Raw genomic sequence first — 18825 nt, forward strand, 5'->3', positions numbered from 1 at the left:
TAATTCCGGAGGGGGGGGGGGGGGTACAAAGTTTATCAATAAGTTGCAAGTTCCTTATAATTCCCTAGATAGATTTGATTCAGCACAAGTCATCTAAGCCACAGCAACTCGGAACCAGACAAAAAGATTGGGATAAATTGGACTATGTCAGAATAAATATCTTAGTTTACCAATAATGTTGTGTAAAACAGTTTCAGATTCTACATATCTGCTTTGGCCGATTTAACAACAAATATTAGAAATATAAAGTGTATTTATTATTCTTCAAACAGTTCTACGACAAATTTATTGTAGACAAAGTAAACTATTTTAGGCATCAAGGAATACTTTTGGATTCACCTGCAGCTAGTCGATGCTTCAAAGACTTCAATGTCGATAGAAGAGAAACCTGACAAAAGTGAAGTATAAGTACGTATTATATACTATTATATAGGTAAAATATCTGGGGCACTTAGGTGCCTGGGCACCCGGAGCGCCAGCCGTTGGATCAATCCATGATCCATCAAATTCATATTGGGTTGCTGGTTTCTATAACCCGTTAGCAAGCCTCTCCAGGCAACAATTGGAAACCTTCCAAATTATTGTTGCATGTGCATGCTTCAATAATGTCTAGGTGGCTGAATGACATTGTTATGAAGTGAGCCTATATTCCATCGGGCCAACAGGCCAGCACATATACATGAAGGGAAATAAGCAAAGAAGCCCCTATACAGTATGATAACTACACACACAGCACAACCCTGTTCTAACACCCCCCCTCAAACTCAAGGGGGATCTTGGACACCGAGTTTGGACAGGAAAAAGCTGTGTTGGGACCGTGTCTGAGCTTTCGTCAGAAAATCAGCAAGCTGAAGCTCCGAGGGCACATACTGAGGGGCCACAATTCTGTCTTGCACCTGAGAACGAGTGTAGGAGGCATCAACACCGATGTGCTTGGTGAGCTCATGCTTAACAGGATCACGGGCAATGCTGAGTGCCCCAGTGCTGTCGGAGAGCAGAGGGGTCGGTGTAGCAGCGGAAACACCAAAATCCTGAAGAAGACATCGTAGCCAAGTAATTTCTGCAGTCACGGACGCCATAGCTCGCAGCTCAGCCTCAGCACTGGAGCGAGATACAGCATTCTGCTTCTTGGTCTTCCAGGCAATCAGGGAGGAGCCAAGAAAAACACAATAGGCAGAGAGAGAGCGGCGATCAGTGGGATCGCTGGCCCAGGTAGCATCACAGTAGGCCTGAAGCTGAAGAGAGCTGGAGCGAGGGAAGAATAAGCGACGAGTCACGGTACCACGAAGGTAACGAAGAACACGAAGAAGGTGACTGTAGTGAAGTTGAGTGGGAGCAGAGACAAACTGACTTAGAATGTGCACAGCATAAGAAATGTCAGGACGAGTGATGCCTAGATAGACAAGGCTCCCAACAAGATGGCGGTAGCGTGTGGGATCTGCAAGGGGTTCACCCTCACCAGGACGAAGATGGAGACCAAACTCCATAGGAGTGTCAACCGTGCGCTGATCAGTGAGGCAGGCACGAGTGAGAAGATCTTGGATGTACTTCTCTTGAGAGAGATAAATACCCTCGGGGGAAGAAATGATCTCAAGTCCAAGAAAGTAGCGAAGAGAACCCAAATCAGTCATCAAGAATTGCTCATGTAGACGTTTCTTCACAAAATCAATGAATTGGTGGTCAGCCCCTGTGATAATCATGTCATCAACATAGAGTAGTAAAAGGGTGCGACCGCGAGGAGAAGTGTGAATAAACAGAGCAGGATCATGAACACTAGCAGAGAACCCGATCCTTGTGATGACGGCGGAGAAACGCTCAAACCAGGTACGAGGAGCTTGTTTCAGCCCGTAAAGAGCGCGCCGAAGGCGACAGACAGTGCCATCAGAGACAGTATAGCCAGGAGGCGGCTGCATATAGACCACTTCCCGCAGCTCACCATTCAAGAAGGCATTCTTGACATCTAATTGAGAGATGGACCACTGCCGAACAGCAGCAACAGCCAAAAGAGTGCGAACAGTGGTCATGTGAGCAACAGGAGCAAAAGTCTCATCATAGTCACGACCATACTCCTGCTGGAAGCCACGCGCAACAAGACGAGCTTTGTAGCGCACGAGAGAACCATCTGAATGTGTCTTAACCTTGTAGACCCATTTGCAAGTGATGGGTCTAACGCCTGTAGGCAGGGGTACAAGGTCCCAAGTGCCTGTGCGCTCAAGAGCATGAATTTCCTCTGCCATAGCATGCTGCCATTCAGAATGAGCAGCAGCCTCACGATACGTAGACGGCTCAACAAGAGTGGTAGCAGCAGCAACATAGTACGCAGGAGGCTGGAGAGTGTGGCGATCATGCAGATTATACCGAGGAGCAGGAGGGGTAGGTGGTTCTGAAGGAATGGGACCCAATAGGGAAGGAGTGGAAGTGGAAGTGGGCGCATCCGAGGGAGAAGGGTGCCGAGCACGACGGGAGTAGACAAAAGGAAGCGGAGAGAGAGGGGAAGTGGAAGGTGGCGCATCAAAGGGAGAAGGGTGTTGAGCACGACGGGAGTAGGTAAAAGGAAAAGGAGAGAGAGTGGATGGCTCAACCCGAGTAGGAGAGTCAGGAATAGAAACCTCATCATGTGTAAGCTGAAGCTCATGAGCAGACACAGGTGAAAGGCTAGGAGTGGACCTACCAGGTGACGATAAAGGTGAAGAATCGGGTAGAGTCAAAAAAGAGAGAGGCTCGACTAACGACTCGGTTGTGGCAGTAGAAGAATGACGAGGGTAGAAGGAGCGAGACTCATCAAAAGTGACATCTTTGGAGATTCTCAGTCTTCGAGCAATAGGGTCCCAGCAACGGTAACCTTTGTGCTCCAAACTGTAGCCAAGGAAAACACATTCAACAGATTGAGCAGTCAATTTGGTGCGTTCATGAGGGTGGAGAAGAACAAAACAGGCACAACCAAACAGGCGTAGACCACTATAATCAGCTGGACCATCACCTAGATGATCAACTGGTATCCCTCCCTGAAGAGCAACAGAAGGCTGAATATTAATGAGATAAACAGCGGTAGAGACAGCCTCAGCCCAAAAGTGCGGGGGAACAGCAGAAGATAGAAGAAGAGCCCGAGCAGTCTCAAGGACGTGACGATGTTTGCATTCAGCCACCCCATTTTGAGCGTGTGCACCAGGACAGGAATACTGAGGAAGGGTACCCTGTTCAGCAAGGAAACCACGAAGCGCACGAGATAAGTACTCGCCAGCCGAATCAGCACGAAAAACTCGAACAGAGGAATCATACTGAGTGCGAACCATGGTAGCAAACGACTTGTAAATTTGAAGCACTTGACTACGAGATGACATAAAGTAGATCCAAGTGTGGCGAGAAAAATCATCAATGAAAATTATATAATATTTGTGACCCCCTTTCGAAACAAAGGGGGCAGGACCCCATACATCAGAGTGAACAAGTTCAAAAGGTCGTTGAGAAACAGAATTACTAGAGGGATATGGAAGTTGTATCTGCTTGCCAAGCTTACAACCCATACAAGTTAGTGAACTATCACCAGATACAGACCCTAGAACACCACTCCTAACCAAAGAAGACAAGCGGGAGCCACAAATATGACCCAATCGATGATGCCACTGAGCGAAGGATGTGGTGGAGGTGGCAGCTGAAGCAAAAGGGGTGGTGATGTCCGACTGGCTAGAGGACGCAACGGAAGGAAGGCGCAGCCAATCGAGCTCCCAAAGGCGCTGAGAGTCATGGCGCCGAGGACCAATCCCAACCAGAGTCCCCGTACGACGATCCTGAACACAACAAGAGTCAGAATCTAGAATAACACGACAACCCAAGTCAGTAAGTTGACCAGCAGATAGAAGTTGCATAGTCAGTTTAGGAACATGAGAAACGGCAGGGACATGAAAAGAAGACGTGGAAAGAGTCCCTCTTGCGGCAACAGAAAGAGAAGTGCCATCTGCAGTCTGAACTGTAAGAGGAGAAGGCACGGAATTGACAGCACAAAGATGATCTCTGTGTGGTGTCATGTGGAAGGAGGCCCCAGAATCAAGAATCCAGGGCAAAGATGTACCTGACGAAGAGTGCGGTGGTGAACCAGACGTCTGACCAGCAGAACCAGCAGAACCTGAGGATGGCGCAGAAGCAGTAAGGCGGCGCAGCAAGGTGAGCATCTCCTGGTGAACCTTCTCAAGGGAGCCCTCACGACAATTAGAGGAGCCTCCCGAGTCCTTTTGAGGACGGCCACCACGGCGACCCTGTTTCCTCCTCTTGATGCACTCCGTGATCATGTGACCATCCTGCTTGCAGTAGTTGCAGAAAGCACTAGTGGAGGTTGCTGCCACCTGTGTAGAAGAGGGCACACCAGGCAGCGGTGGTGGAACGCGGGCAGCCAGGACTGCTGAAGAGGATGGCAATAAGCCCGTGCTCCGTAGGCGCACCTCCTCAGATCGCACCTCAGCAAGGGCCTCCAGAGTAGAGAGCCGAGGATGGCGTGCCAATAGCTGAGCACGACTCTGCTCGAACTCCGGCCGGAGGCAAGTGAGGAAGTCGTAGAGGCGACGAACCTCCAGCTTAGCTTGTTGCCGCACACAACACTGACATCTGCGACAAACATCAGCTCCCAGAGAGTCCAATTGGCGCCACACCGCCGACATCTCCTTGTAGAAATCATCCACAATAGCATCTCCCTGTTGTAGTTGTTGCTCTTGACGAACAACAGAGAGATACATGGCATCCCCTGTAGACTCATAGCGATGGCGAAGGTGCTCCCACATCTGATATGCAGTGGTAAGGGCCACCACATCCATGGTGAGATCAACATCCATGCTGTTCACCAAGATAGAAGAGGCTCGAGCATCATCATTTGTCCATTGCTTGTATAAGTGGAGTTGATTCTGATACTCTTCAGTGGCCTCTTCAAAAGCATCTAGCATCTCACGTTGCTTGGTTTCATCGGCATCAACAGGGAAGGCCAACTCAGCTGGAGGAGTGGGCAGCAGGGGACAAGGCAGAGCACCAGAGAGGTGCTCCCAGACCAGCTGGCCCCTCATGTGCAGCTTCATGTGCTGCACCCAGTCCCTGTAGTTCTGTCCGTTGAAGATAACAGGACATCGTGGGACTGGGACAGCACCGGTGGTGGTGGAGGGCGCCATTGCAGCAGAGCAGCAACAGCAGCTCGTTGAAGACCAGCAGCAGCAGGAGGCACAGCTTGATGGCAGCAGCAGACCAGGAGGAGAAGAGCAGCAGCAGCCGCACTTTGAAGAGCAGCAGCAGCAGCTCATTGAAGAAGAGCAGCAGCAGCAGCTCGTTGAAGAAGAGCAGCAGCAGCAGCAGCTCGTTGAAGAGCAGCAGCAGCACGTTGAGGCGGCGGCGCCGGCCGGGAAGGACGGCGGCAGCAGCGGCCTGGAACGGCGGCGGCCTGGACCAGCAGGCGGCAGCAGCTACCAGGAAGAAGAGGGGAGAGGCTCGATGAAGAGAGGAGCGGCGGCCGGCGGCGGCGGCGGCGGCGGCGGCGGCGGAACCTAACCCTAGCTCTTATACCATGTTATGAAGTGAGCCTATATTCCATCGGGCCAACAGGTCAGCACATATACATGAAGGGAAATAAGCAAAGAAGCCCCTATACAATATGATAACTACACACACAGCACAACCCTGTTCTAACAGACATGACACCAGCTGAGATCGCTCCCAGCTTCTTCAAGATGCTGTGGTGCAAAAGCATCTCGGTTGCCTGGGTGCTTCAGGGTAGTAGGTAGGTTCATCCACTCAGGAGCATTTGCACGGCTCAGCAGGTTCACGAGTTTATCCATCTTTGGATGTTGACTCGGGAAGTCGGGAATACCCCTTTCACCTGAGGGTAAGGACGTGGTCACGTGGCGGTGGACAGAGGATGACACACACACGGCTAGCTCCGCATTCGCCATCCAGTTTCAGGGCTCGTTTTCTCCGGTCCCAATATGTTTGGATGCCATCTTGAAGGCTGTCGGAGAATAAATGCAGGTTCTTTCTGTGGCTTCTCGCCAGGAGGCGAATTCTCTTCATCGGCAGGCTGTCGGCGAGGGGTTGGCTTAGTCAAGAGAACCACTGTGCCAAGAGCCTCCCCCCCCCCCTCCCCCCTCTCTTTCTCACCATATACTCTCTCCCTCTCTAATAGAATGCACAGAGCTCCTACCATATACTACCTCCATCCCGAATTAGATTGTTAAATTGTGATCCAAATTCTACCGTATTGAACTAGACGTAGTACATACGGTGTGGGCCTTTGCATTGGTACCGACGCGTTACTTGTACTCCAAGGACTCTTATGTATTGAACTCATATATACCCCATGTAGTCGCACCTAAAGAAGGTATGTCGTCTCATGCTTGTAATACTCCTCCATCATAGTGATTGCGCCTTCGTGCATCCGTGGTTTTCTCCCGGAAGGGTTTCCATGTAAAAATCTGCGCCTCTTGTGTCTTGTTTATTCTCGTTATTATCTAACAAGTGGTATACAGAGCCAAGTTTTCCACGTACGAGATTTTTGAGAAGAGAGATTAGGGTTGCGTCTGGTGCGCCGCCGCACGCGTCCGATATGTCGAATCCGACAGCAAGTTGAATTCCGCTGCTGCACCGCCTACGAAGGCGAGACCAACAGAGTTTAGAGGCGATCGATATCCGCTGCCCTCGCGCACGTTGTCGCTGGTGCGTGAGCTGCCGCTGCTACTAATCCATCGACCAAAGCTACCGGATCAAGTCCCGAGGTACAAGACCGATTTGTGTTTTCTGCTGCTTCACGTGGTCAAACCTACGAACCTGCTGGTGCTACTACTGTTGCTACCTGAGACTAGTAGTAATTCATTACTACTTGCTACGTCCATCCGAAGCTACCAGGTGCTACTGTTTCCAATTCCGTTTGATCTGCATATTAAATCTTGTCAAGAATTTTTCTACCGGCTTGTAGTACTTTGTGAACACAGATTTAATCTACTCATGGCATCCATGAAGTACGATGTTCCGCTGCTGGATCGTGACACAAGGTTTACCCTATGGCAAGTCAAGATGCAGGCGTTGTTGGCACATGCCGACTATGATGAAGCACTGGATTGTTTTGGGAAGAATCGGATTCAGGACTGGACTGATGCGGAGAAAAGAATAGATCGTAAGGCTTTGTCACAAATTCAACTCCATTTGCATAATAATATTTTGCAGAAGTTTTGAGCGAGAAAACTGCCGCCGCTCTATGGTTAAAGCTGGAAGGGATTTGCATGACAAAAGACCTCACTAGCAAGATGCATCTGAAGCAAAAATTATTCCTGCACAGGTTACCCGAGGGAGGTAATGTTTTGAATCATATTTCAGAATTTAAAGAGATCATATCTGATCTAGGTGCAATGGAGGTTAAGTATGAAGAGGAAGATACTGCTTTAATGTTACTTTGTTCATTGCCAAGTTCTTATACCAATTTTATAGACACCATATTATACAGTCGTGATACTCTCACACTTAATGAAGTTTATGAAGCTTTGAACTCTAAGGACAAGATGAAACTAATGGTGCCTCATGATGGTTCAAGTTCATCCCAAGCCGAGGGATTATCTGTTCGTGGCAGGACAAAGGAGAAGAACTCACATAATGGAAATAGAGGCAAAAGTAAGAACGGCTACAGGGGTCGGTCGCAATCCAGAGACAAGAAGTATTGCAGGTATTGCAAGAGAGACGGGCATGACATCTCTGAGTGTTTCAAGTTGCAGAACAAGGAAAAGAGGAAAGGTAACAAACAAGGTGAAAATTCTGCTAATGTTGCTCGTGATGATAGTTTCGAGTTGTTATTGCTGGATGTGCTAAGACCAATGATGAGTGGGTACTTGATACTGCATGTACTTTTCATATGTGCCTGCATAGGGATTGGTTTAATACTTTTGATTCTACTACTGCTGCTGGATCTGTTTTGGGTTTTGATAATTCACCATGCAAGATTGAAGGCATAGGTTCCGTTCGAATCAAAATGTTTGATGGCACAGTCAGAACTTTGACAGATGTTCGGTATATTTCGAAGATGAAGAGAAATCTTATCTCTGTTAGTGCCCTTGATGCAAAGGGTTACAAGTATTGAGGTGGAGATAGTGTTTTGAAAGTTACCAAAGGATCCCTTATTGTGATGAAAGGTGACTTAAGTTCGACCAATGGTCTTTATTACCTTCGAGGTTCTACCGTTTCAGGTAACACTACTCCAGTTATTTCAAACAATTCTGATTGTGATGCTGCTAACCTTTGGCATATGCGTCTTGGACATATGAGTGAACTTGGTTTGTCAGAGTTAAGTAAGAGAGGTCTTCTTGATGGATATGAACCTGGTAAATTGAAATTTTGTGAGCATTGTATCTTCGGCAAGCACAAGAGGGTGAGGTTCAACACTTCGACTCATACAACTGAAGGTATTCTTGATTATGTGTATTCTGATTTATGGGGACCATCTCGCAAAATGTCACTAGGTGGTGCTAGTTACATGCTGACTATTATTGATGATTATTCGAGAAAAGTTTGGCCTTATTTCTTGAAGCATAAATATGAAGCATTCTCAGCATTTAAGGAGTGGAAGATTATGACTGAAAGACAAACTGAAAAGAAGGTAAAGATACTTCGGACTGATAATGGTATGGAATTCTGTTCTAAGCAATTTAAGAATTATTGCAAGTCTGAAGGCATTGTCAGACATTACACCGTTCCTTATACTCCTCGACAAAATGGTGTTGCTGAGCGTATGAACAGGACCATTATTTCCTGAGCCCGTTGCATGTTGTTCAATGCAGGTTTGCATAGGAGTTTTTGGGCTGAGGCCATTTCCACTGCTTGTTATCTCATTAACCGTTCACAGTCTATTGCTCTTAATAAGAAAACTCCAATTAAGGTATGGTCTGGTTCACCTGCTGATTATTCACAGAGAGTTTTTGGTTGTACTGCTTATGCTCATGTTGATAATGGAAAATTAGAGCCTAGGGCTGTTAAATGCATCTTTCTTGGTTATAAGTCTGGCGTTAAAGGTTTTAAATTGTGGAATCCTAAAACCCAGAAGGTTGTTATTAGCAGAAATGTTATCTTTAATGAATCTGCTATGTTACATGATGTTTCATCTACTAATGTTCCTGTTGAGAGTGGACAACAGCCTACTGTTCAGGTGGAGCATGTTATTGATACAGGTGATACATCCGGTAATGAAAATGTCGATGCACATGATGATCCCGTCGTTGATGATGAACATGTCACTCCCACTCCAAATCAGCCTATTGTTCCACCGAGTTGGAATCTTGCACGTGACAGAGTTAGGCGGGGTATTAATAAACCTGACAGGTTAATTGAAGAGTGTAATATTGTTTTTTTTGCTTTATCTGTTGCGGAGGAAATTGAAGGTAATGTTGAGCCTTCTTCATATTCCGAGGCTATTATTTCTGGTGATAGTAATAAGTGGATGACCGCTATGCATGATGAGATGGAATCACTTGAAAAGAATGGCACTTGAGATTTAATAAAATTACCTAGAGAGAAGAAACATATTCGTTGCAAGTGGGTTTTCAAGTGAAAAGAAGGTGTTTCTTCTAATGATGGGACAAGATATAAAGCAAGGTTAGTTGCTAAAGGTTACAGTCAGATTCCAGGTATTGACTATAACAAAGTCTTTTCTCCTGTTGTGAAGCATAGCTCTATTCGTACTTTACTCAGTATTGTTGCCATGCATGATTTTGAGCTTGAACAATTGGATGTTAAAACTGCATTCTTACATGGAGAATTAGAAGAGGATATTTATATGGAACAATCTGAAGGTTTTGTTATTCCTGAAAAAGAAAAGCTTGTCTGTAAGTTAAAGAAATCTCTTTATGGATTGAAGCAATCCCCTAGACAGTGGTACAAGAGACTTGACACCTTTATGCTTTCTCAAGGTTTCAAAAGGTCTAATTATGATAGTTGTGTTTATTTGAAGACTGTCAAAGGTTCAACTATTTATTTGCTCCTTTATGTTGATGATATGCTTATTGCTGCAAAGAGTATGTCCGATATTAATGAACTAAAGAAGCAATTGAGTAATGAATTTGAGAAGAAGGATTTGGGTGCAGCAAAGAAAATACTTGGCATGAAAATATCCAGAGATAGACCATCTGGAAAAGTATATCCAAGTCAGAAGGGATATATTGATAAAGTTCTTCGTCGTTTTAATATGCAGAATGCCAAGCCGGTGAGTACCCTGTTAGCTGCGCACTTCAAATTATCATCAACTTTATGTCCTAAGTCAGATGCAGATATTGAGTACATGTCTAGAGTTCCCTATTCAAGTGCAGTTGGTTCACTTATGTATGCCATGGTTTGTTCTCGTCCTGATTTATCATATGCATTGAGTGTTGTCAGTAGATACATGGCTAATTCTGGTGGAAAGCAGTTCAGTGGATTTTCAGATACCTGTGAGGTACTTCTAATGCTTATTTAGAATTTGGGAAAACTGGAGATGAACTTGTTGGTTTTGTTGATTCTGATTTTGCTGGTGATTTGGATAAGAGAAGATCGCTCACGGGTTATGTTTTCACCATTGGTGGTTGTGCTGTGAGTTGAAGAGCAACTTTGCAGTCTATTGTGGCTTGTTCCACTACTGATGCCGAGTATATGGCTATTTCTGAGGCATGCAAAGAAGCTATCTGGTTGAAAGGTTTATATACTGAGCTTTGTGGAGGTTCATCTTGCCCTACCGTATTTAGTGACAGTCAAAGTGCTATATATCCTACAAAGAATCCAATGTATCATGAGAGAACAAAGCACATTGATGTCAGATATCACTATATTCGAGATGTTGTTGCTGAAGGTGATTTGAAGGTATGCAAGATAAGTACGCATGATAATCCTGCTGACATGATGACAAAGCCGGTTCCTACCAATAACTTTGAGCTTTGCTCAGGCTTAGTTGGTATTTCCCACTAGTCCTATGGACTTTGACACACAAGGTGTTTATGCTGATTTGGATGGAGTTATTTACTTTCTTCGACTACTGGAGGGAATTTGGCTCAAGGTGGAGATTGTTAAATTGTGATCCAAATTCTACTGTATTGGACTAGACGTAGTACAACGGTGTGGGCCTTTGCGTTGGTACCAACGCGTACGAGTACAACTTGTTTACTTGTCCTCTAAGGACTCATATGTATTGCCCCTCATATATACCACATGTAGTCACACCTAAGACGGTATGTCGTCTCGTGCTTGTAATATCCGGAATTAGATGACACTCAAACGGATGTATCTAGACGTATAACAGTGCTAGATACATCCGTTTGACTGTCAACTAATTTCAGACGAAGGAAGTATAAAAAGAGGTTGTATTACATGTCACAAGAATCCACCGCTTGTCGATTACGCCTTCGACAAGCGATATGCGGCCGGAAGAACATATTGCTTCGTTTCCATCGTCTACTTGCTGAGACGTAATGTAATACTCCCTCCGTCCGAAAAAGCTTGTCCCTCAAATGGATGTATCTAGCACCAAGTTAGTGCTAGATACATCCATTTGAGGGACAAGCTTTCCCGGACGGAGGGAGTATGTAGAATGTATGAATATGAACTATGCATGATGCATTGGCTGACATCATGGCCATCTTTTTCCTGGCTATCTATAAGAATATTAACATAAACTTCTCTCTGATACAGCAATTAAAAGTGCTTATATAGTTATATATACTCCTTACTAGCTTCAATTAGAAGTACATGTACTACCTACTTAATGTCACAATTCAAAGTATATATACTTCATAAGCGTACTGCTATACACCATACTAGTACCTTTTATAAGAAAAGTACTACCTCTGTCCGGAGTTAGTTGTCGCTAAAATGGATATATCTAGACGTATTTCAGTGCTAGATATTGTTAGAGTATATGTGGATTGCACTAGCCCTTTCCATCAGTTCGGACTTTTAGTTGCGTTGGCTAGTGCATGAAGCTTAACATAGTATCAGAGCTAAGGTCTTGAGTTCAAGTCCTGGCTTTCGCGATTGATTAAAAATATTGGTAGCCTCCTTTTGTGTCCACGTAGAGGCCTCTTGAGTCATACGTGAGTTTCGCGCGCCGTCGCTCTCTTCAGGTTGCACGTGTTGACTTGTCTTCCCCGTCACACGTGAGAGGGGGCGTTACAGTATATGTGGATTGCACTAGCCCTTTCCATCAGTTCGGACTTTTGGTTGCGTTGGCTAGTGCATGAAGCTTAACAGATACATCCGTTTGAGTGACAAGTAATTCCGGACAAAGGGAGTAGTATATATACTCCATATTGGTGAGCTACATGGAAACATCCATAGATCGATGATTGCTAACCCCCCTATGATATGCATGTATGACATCACATATGCAGCACATAGGTATATATTTATATTTGTCATATAAACATACTCCATGCATATGATGTTATCCATATGTTTGCAAAAATCTCCATCCCAGAAATATCTGTATATTCTACATACTCTAGTGCCTAGAAAAAAGGATTATACTATGCTTCCGAATCAACTACGACTTAATATTTATGGTTGTTTCTACCACAAGCACTAAGTAGTAAGTATGTAAACATAATCTCAGTGCTAAAATTATACACGCACACTACAGCTCAATATTTCAAAGGTTAGGTGTCGAGTTGAACAGGTGTAACACTGGCCTAATAATATATAAAGGCACCCTGGGGTAGCCAAAGTAAACTAGACAAAACAAGTAAGCTAGACACAAGATCATCGGGATGGTCCGAGTGTCCATGGTAGGGGGACTGGACCGGCCGTGGTGGGATGGTCGAGATGCGTCTAATCAGTGGCGGAGCTACACCAGAATTTCTGGGGGGGCAAACACAAAATGTGAACATTTGAGGGGATGAAATACTAATTTTGCTTCCAACTAAGCCCTCTATTTATTTTTTTCTTCAGAGAATTGTGCAAGGCTGGGGGGGGCACAGCCCCCCCAACACAACACTAAGCTCCGCCAGTGCGTCTAATGGTTGTAGATTTAGCACATGGAAAGGAGCACTCATAGTATTGTCCTGGGGATGTAAAAGTTAATCGTTGAACCTCGTTATCAAATATCGCTTCTCCGTCTACTTTCCGCAATGGCCTAATTGCATAAATTCAAACAAGAGTGCTAAAGTAGTTTTCATGAAAGTAACATGCAATAAGAAAAAAAAACCTCGGCTGTGTAGATGTTTGACTTTCTTGCATCAATGACAATTTGACTGTATTTTGTGGAAGTGCTTGCAACTGCTCCTAACAAGCCACCTTCCTGTGACAATAAATGCTGCTTTAATACCTAAAGAATACTGAAACGGAATCATGGTTTCATAGAAAGATTACATCTCTACCTCCAGTACTGAAAAAGCACGGATATCATATTCACCGAATCCTTCCAACAGTGAATTTGTATTGGGGTGATGTGGCATATCACAACTTATTCCCATATTATCAATGAAAGTGGTTTTCAATGAACTGTCATGAGGAAACCTCAAACAACCCAGCACTTGAGATAAAACATCGCTTGAGGGTAGCAGACCAGCGGTGATTGCCTGACGGAAAACCATAATTGCTGAGGAAGTCCTACAAAGGAATCAACAAATATAAGCTTCTGACAAAGAAAACTACAGAACTGATTATATATATGGTACCAGTAATAATTGAAGTTTATATCTATTGATTCCATATTAGAACCCAATTGTACTCCATAGCATGATGAGGCCAGAAACTCACGCGGCCCTCGCGTCGCCCCCTGGCGACTCGGGGGCGATCCCATCTATCGCCGCCCGCCTCCCCTCATCCCCCTTCCGTCCCTCGCCGCCGCCGGAGACGGCCGCCGGCAAAGCCCGCACGCACGCCGGGGAAGGTGGCGGCGGGGATCTCGGCGCCCGGATCGATATCGTCGGCCTGCGGGCTGGAGTATCGCATCGGTGGCCTGCGGATCCTTGGGCGGCGGCCCTATCAGCGAGGCGGCGGCGGCCGGCGGCTGGGACGTCTGCAGGCGACGCTGGCCAGCGTACTCGGCCGCGCGGGTGGCGGGTCGCTGGTGGAGTCCGGCCATGGCGCGGTTCTACGTTGCGTCAGATCTGGAGGTTCCCCTTTCTCCTGCTGCCTCTGTCGTCGTCCCGGTGGTGGTGAGCCCTGGTGGTGTACTTTGGGTCCGGGGGAAACCTTGGCCAGTCTAGCTGGCCCGGCGGCGGCGACGCCCATGGGCGCCGCTTTCCTTCATGAAGGCGCAGCTGAGGGCCCAATCTACCCACCCCGATCCCCGGCCGGGTGAAAACCTTCAATCCTTTTCGGATGTGGCGGCAGCGGCGCTTTTTGTGTCGTGACCTTCCTGGAGGTGTCGTCAGGGGCACTGGGGCTCGGTTGGGAGTGCAGAGGATCTACAGGTGGAGGGGATAGGACCAGTGGTAGAAGGTGGTGTTCGCGAAGGAGGAGCGGCGTTGCATCTGATACGTCGATAATGGCGGGTCTCAGCGGCATGGAGCAGCGGGGTCTCGCTGCTGGGCGTGTGTTGATGGACGAGCGCAGGATGGTGGCGTTGTCTGGCGTCGTGGTGGCGTCGACGGCAGCTAGACCGGGCAAGGTAGATGCAGCAGTACATCTCTGAAGATGGATTGGTGGCAGGTGGCTGCGGCGGCCTCATACCCGGCAGGCGTCCTGGTTGAGGAGTGCGCCGGACCGGTGGGTGACCCATACCCGGTAGGTGTCCTGGATGGGAACTCAGGTCTTAGATGTTAGGTTTGGCTGCGAGGTCTGTTTGGTATTAGGCCCAGACTATCAGCATCCTTTCATCAAATGAATAGGAGTAGCAACAGATGTTGCCTAGACGGTGGCTTCAGACTTACTGCTGTATTTCTTTGTAAGGTCTTTTGAGAATAATTAATAAAATGGCTGTATGCATCGCCCAGAGCCCCAGATGCAGAGGCCGGGGGTCTTCCTCCTTTTCTAAAAAGAAAAAAACTCCATAGCATGATGCCTCTTTCCTGATTGGATATGGATTCAAGCCGTAGATTGTCCTCTATGTCCCCTCCATACCATAGCACGCATAGGCCTAACCAGTAGTAGAACAGCAGTCCAGTGACTGAGACTCGGCAGCAACCCATATTTCTCCGTGTTCCTCTCCAGTATCTTGCCAGTGGAGCAGAACTCCATGCTCGCAAACAGTTGCCCACATAAGGGGAAATATCTAGGGTGATAGTACGAGGGGACAATATGGCTTGGATGTGAGCTGGAGGTTAGCTATGGGATAGAGCAGACAATGAGCAGTTTGCTCAGATCGGGGACCTAAAAAAATTCTATCGGGAGCGCGAGTTGCAGATGCAGAAAAAATACCTAGGGCGATAATACCATGTTAGGAAATAAGCAACTTGTATTTCCAGGTGGCCTAATATATACACATGTACAGGTGTGGAATATATGCAGAAAACCCCGTATGCAGCTGGATATTACACGGCAAATATATACAACTCTAACAAATATGAACGAGGCTTTGATAAAGAATAGGGTAAACAGTGTGCCCTTAAGACCCCGCACCGCTTATTTATAATGTCAACCACCAAGATTACAAGTTTAGAACTGTACCAACTCGGACTCCTTCTGAACAACAAACCAGACACTTAATGGGCTCGGGTAATACTAATACCACTAACCAATAATAACTTCTTAACGCTTTACCTCATGGGTAAAGGTAGGAGATCAATATACTCAAACTAAAGCATGACTAACAAAATAATCTAAGATGTACTCCCTCCGTTCCAAAATAGATGACCCAACTTTGTACTAAAAGTTAGTACAAAGTTGGGTCATCTATTTTGGAACGGAGGGAGCACCTTGCAATTCAGTTCACATTTAAAAAAATGCAGTTTTTCCTAGTAGTGGACTCCTATGGTAAAGCTTGCATCTACAAGATCTGAATGTATTGCTAAGTTGCAATTTTATGTGTATCTGTAAACATGAGCTATAGAATACTACTTAATAACAATGAATTGACTAAAGTTACAACATAAACTACATATTAACAAGAATTTATAGAGTCCAGCAATGTGTGTACCATTTATTGTCAATCTGTGGCTTCCCTTGGTTGAATCTGACAATGATGTTGCCAAGTGAAAGATCATAGGAAAACATTTGTAGGCATAAACCTGAAGAAAAAGGTATTCCATTACGAACGATTGCCATCAAAAGGAAAAACAGTACACAGATGAAAAATAACTGCTAGCAGCAGTAGACACAAGAAAAAGTAAAAAGAGGTCAGTTCAGCACAAAATGAAAATTCCAGTTCTTCCATACAGTGCCAACCAACAAAACTTACCAGTAAGACAACCGACAATGGTCGGATTGAGGCCAATACCATCTACTTTTAGTTTCTCAAATAAATCAAGAGCTAGTTGTGCTTCACCATTTCTGCAGGTCAACTGTTAGTATCTCAAGAATATCATGAGAATAGTTTGAAACGACCAGTGCTTGCCATACTTTACCTTTCACAAGCCACACATAAGACCGAATAGGTTATCTCATTTGGACGGACACGTAGTTCCTTTATCTCATTAAGGACCTCAGCAGCTTTTAAAACTTGATTGCTGTCACCTGCAATTTTATCATGTAGTTAATTAAAGCCTGAAATCATTGTTCTTTCCAAGTTAAAAGATAGGAGTAACAAAATAAGAAGTTGGAGGGAATGAAATACATGCGTGTTCAAGGAAAGAATTGCATGAAGAACCTATATTTGAAGTATAATACATTAGGTCCCTTAATTCGAAAATTAACTTGGCAGGTCTGCAAACTCATTGTGGAGTGCCACTAGCATGCCTAAATTTCCAAATTGAATCATTTAAAAAATTCTGATTCAGCTAAACTTGTGAATTGATCTTGTCACAGTTGACATATAACACTTAAATAAGATAGTGTATGTGACAGTTGACATATTTGGGACCATACCAAGTTCACATTCAAGTTTAGTGGTAACAAGCTGCTACAGTGTAGGGTCATCTGGTGCAACTTTCTCTTTAAGAAAATAATAGGTAGTAAGTGAACAAATATTTTGCATTTCCTTCTAAGAGTACACATACAGAGGGAAGTAATTAAAGCATTCATCATCGGAACTGTTGGAATTAATTTGATAGCCTTGATCTCCTCAAATAGCTGCAGCGCCTTTTTCCAGTCCTTGGCCTGATACAATGGCGATCAGATCAGGATGAGCAAAAGAAAAACTCTGATAATAGAAATGGTTTCAGACCAAAAAGTACATGGATGCAAGCTGAATACAGAGTTAAGTATGTTATGTACAACTTCTAGGACTACTATAGACACAAAAGTCAAAATTCAATCCTTTAGGTAATTTTCCATCAAACAATTTGCCAAAGAACTTACATTGCAGCAAGCGCCCATACAGGAACTGTATGCCATGATTCCAACATGAAATCCCTTTGCTCTTACATCTTTGATTATTTCAAAAGCAGCATCAGCCCTCCTAGCGTGGCCGGCTACATCAACTAGAGCACTAAGAAACATCTGTAGTACATAGCATTAAGCAAAGAGAAAAGTCAAATAGGCTGTAGGGGGGGAGCACGTTACATATCCCTTAATGTTTCCATTAAACATTAACACCTCATCAGGTTGAACTCCGATCTTGTTCATATCTTCATAGATCTTCAATGCAAACCCTAAATCGCCAGTCAAGCTACAGCTTCTCAGTGCAATTGTGTAAACTTCTGGAGTACCTTTTATACTGTACCCCCGAAGCATTTTGTAAACCTCACGAGCTCGATCAGCCTACACAACAGAATGGTTCCCAGAACTTGATTTTCAATATAAGAAGCATATTTTCTGCTTTGCATTTCTGAAAAGAAATTAGTCTGTAAAAAACACCTGGCCAGCCTGAATACATGTCTTCATGAGTGCTCCAACTGTGACATGATCAGGAAGAATTGGCTTGCATCCTTTCGATTCTGAGGATTCTGCTGTCATTTCTGATAAAACATCAAAAGCTCGAGCAACAGCTCCAGATTCACCACATGCACTGATCAAAGCATTGAAGACAACTCGATCTGGCTTCACCTTCTACTGCAAGTACGACCGAGTAAGTTCATCAAGCATGAAGATGCTTGCAGAGGCTTATTAATTGAACAATTTCTTCACATCTACAGCACAACGACTCGAAAAAAACATCTACAGCACAAGTGAAATGAAGCACATCTAGCATAAAAATTCCTAAGTGAGCCTAGCTCACTTGGTTAGGAGAGTGAACCCAGCCACCCAGGTTCAAGTCCTCACAGATGGGAGTTCGGGCTCTTATTATTTCAAAAAAAAGAAAAAAATTGTATGGGCCTCCCTTACCACTTCCCTTCAAGAAAACATAAAAATTCATGAGATAGAACAATTCACCTTTGAACTCATGATCCCGTAAGCACCAAATGCTTTTGCTACTTGCCCAGCTTTAGCACAGCCATCAATTAGTGCACCGTATGTGTTAACATTTGGCTCTATTCCAGCACTAACCATCTCATGGAAGACCTAAAATATAAGTGCAGAAGAAGGGATAACATGAGGTACAGTATCAAGATATAAATGGAACCCCCACATATGAATTTGTTTTTTGTTATGAGCGAAAACTGTAGGGGAGGCCCCGACAGTAAAATTTCATGAAAATAGAGAATATTTACGAGGATGTATACACGGCAAGAAAATAACAGAGAGAGGCTCCCACCTCCCAGTGCTACATGCTACATTGAACAAGAGAGGCCAGAAGAAAAGCTTAACCCCGAGGGCCCACCCAGCCCTCACCACCGCACCATCGCCGGCACCCTCCTGCCCAGCCCCTGCCAC

General features: G+C 45.1%; 1 protein-coding gene across 2 annotated transcripts in view; it reads right to left on the minus strand.

Annotated features, from left to right (window-relative positions):
- Positions 1-18825, minus strand: part of LOC119330692 (pentatricopeptide repeat-containing protein MRL1, chloroplastic-like) — a 43612-nt gene that overhangs the window by 990 nt on the left and 23797 nt on the right. Inside the window, exons 7-17 of one of the 2 annotated variants that reach the window (XM_037603812.1) lie at positions 18385-18513; positions 17869-18060; positions 17608-17772; positions 17371-17511; positions 17070-17169; positions 16479-16587; positions 16313-16404; positions 16052-16142; positions 13347-13578; positions 13175-13267; positions 340-388 (exon numbers count right to left, since the gene is read on the minus strand). In XM_037603812.1, coding sequence (XP_037459709.1) covers positions 340-388; positions 13175-13267; positions 13347-13578; positions 16052-16142; positions 16313-16404; positions 16479-16587; positions 17070-17169; positions 17371-17511; positions 17608-17772; positions 17869-18060; positions 18385-18513 — 1393 coding nt within the window. Of the gene's footprint in view, positions 1-339; positions 389-13174; positions 13268-13346; positions 13579-16051; positions 16143-16312; positions 16405-16478; positions 16588-17069; positions 17170-17370; positions 17512-17607; positions 17773-17868; positions 18061-18384; positions 18514-18825 lie in introns of those variants that run through there. The other variant, XR_005160212.1, reaches the window with a different exon arrangement.

The sequence above is a fragment of the Triticum dicoccoides genome, chromosome 1B (genome assembly GCF_002162155.2).
Source record: "Triticum dicoccoides isolate Atlit2015 ecotype Zavitan chromosome 1B, WEW_v2.0, whole genome shotgun sequence".
Taxonomy (NCBI): Eukaryota; Viridiplantae; Streptophyta; class Magnoliopsida; order Poales; family Poaceae; genus Triticum; species Triticum dicoccoides.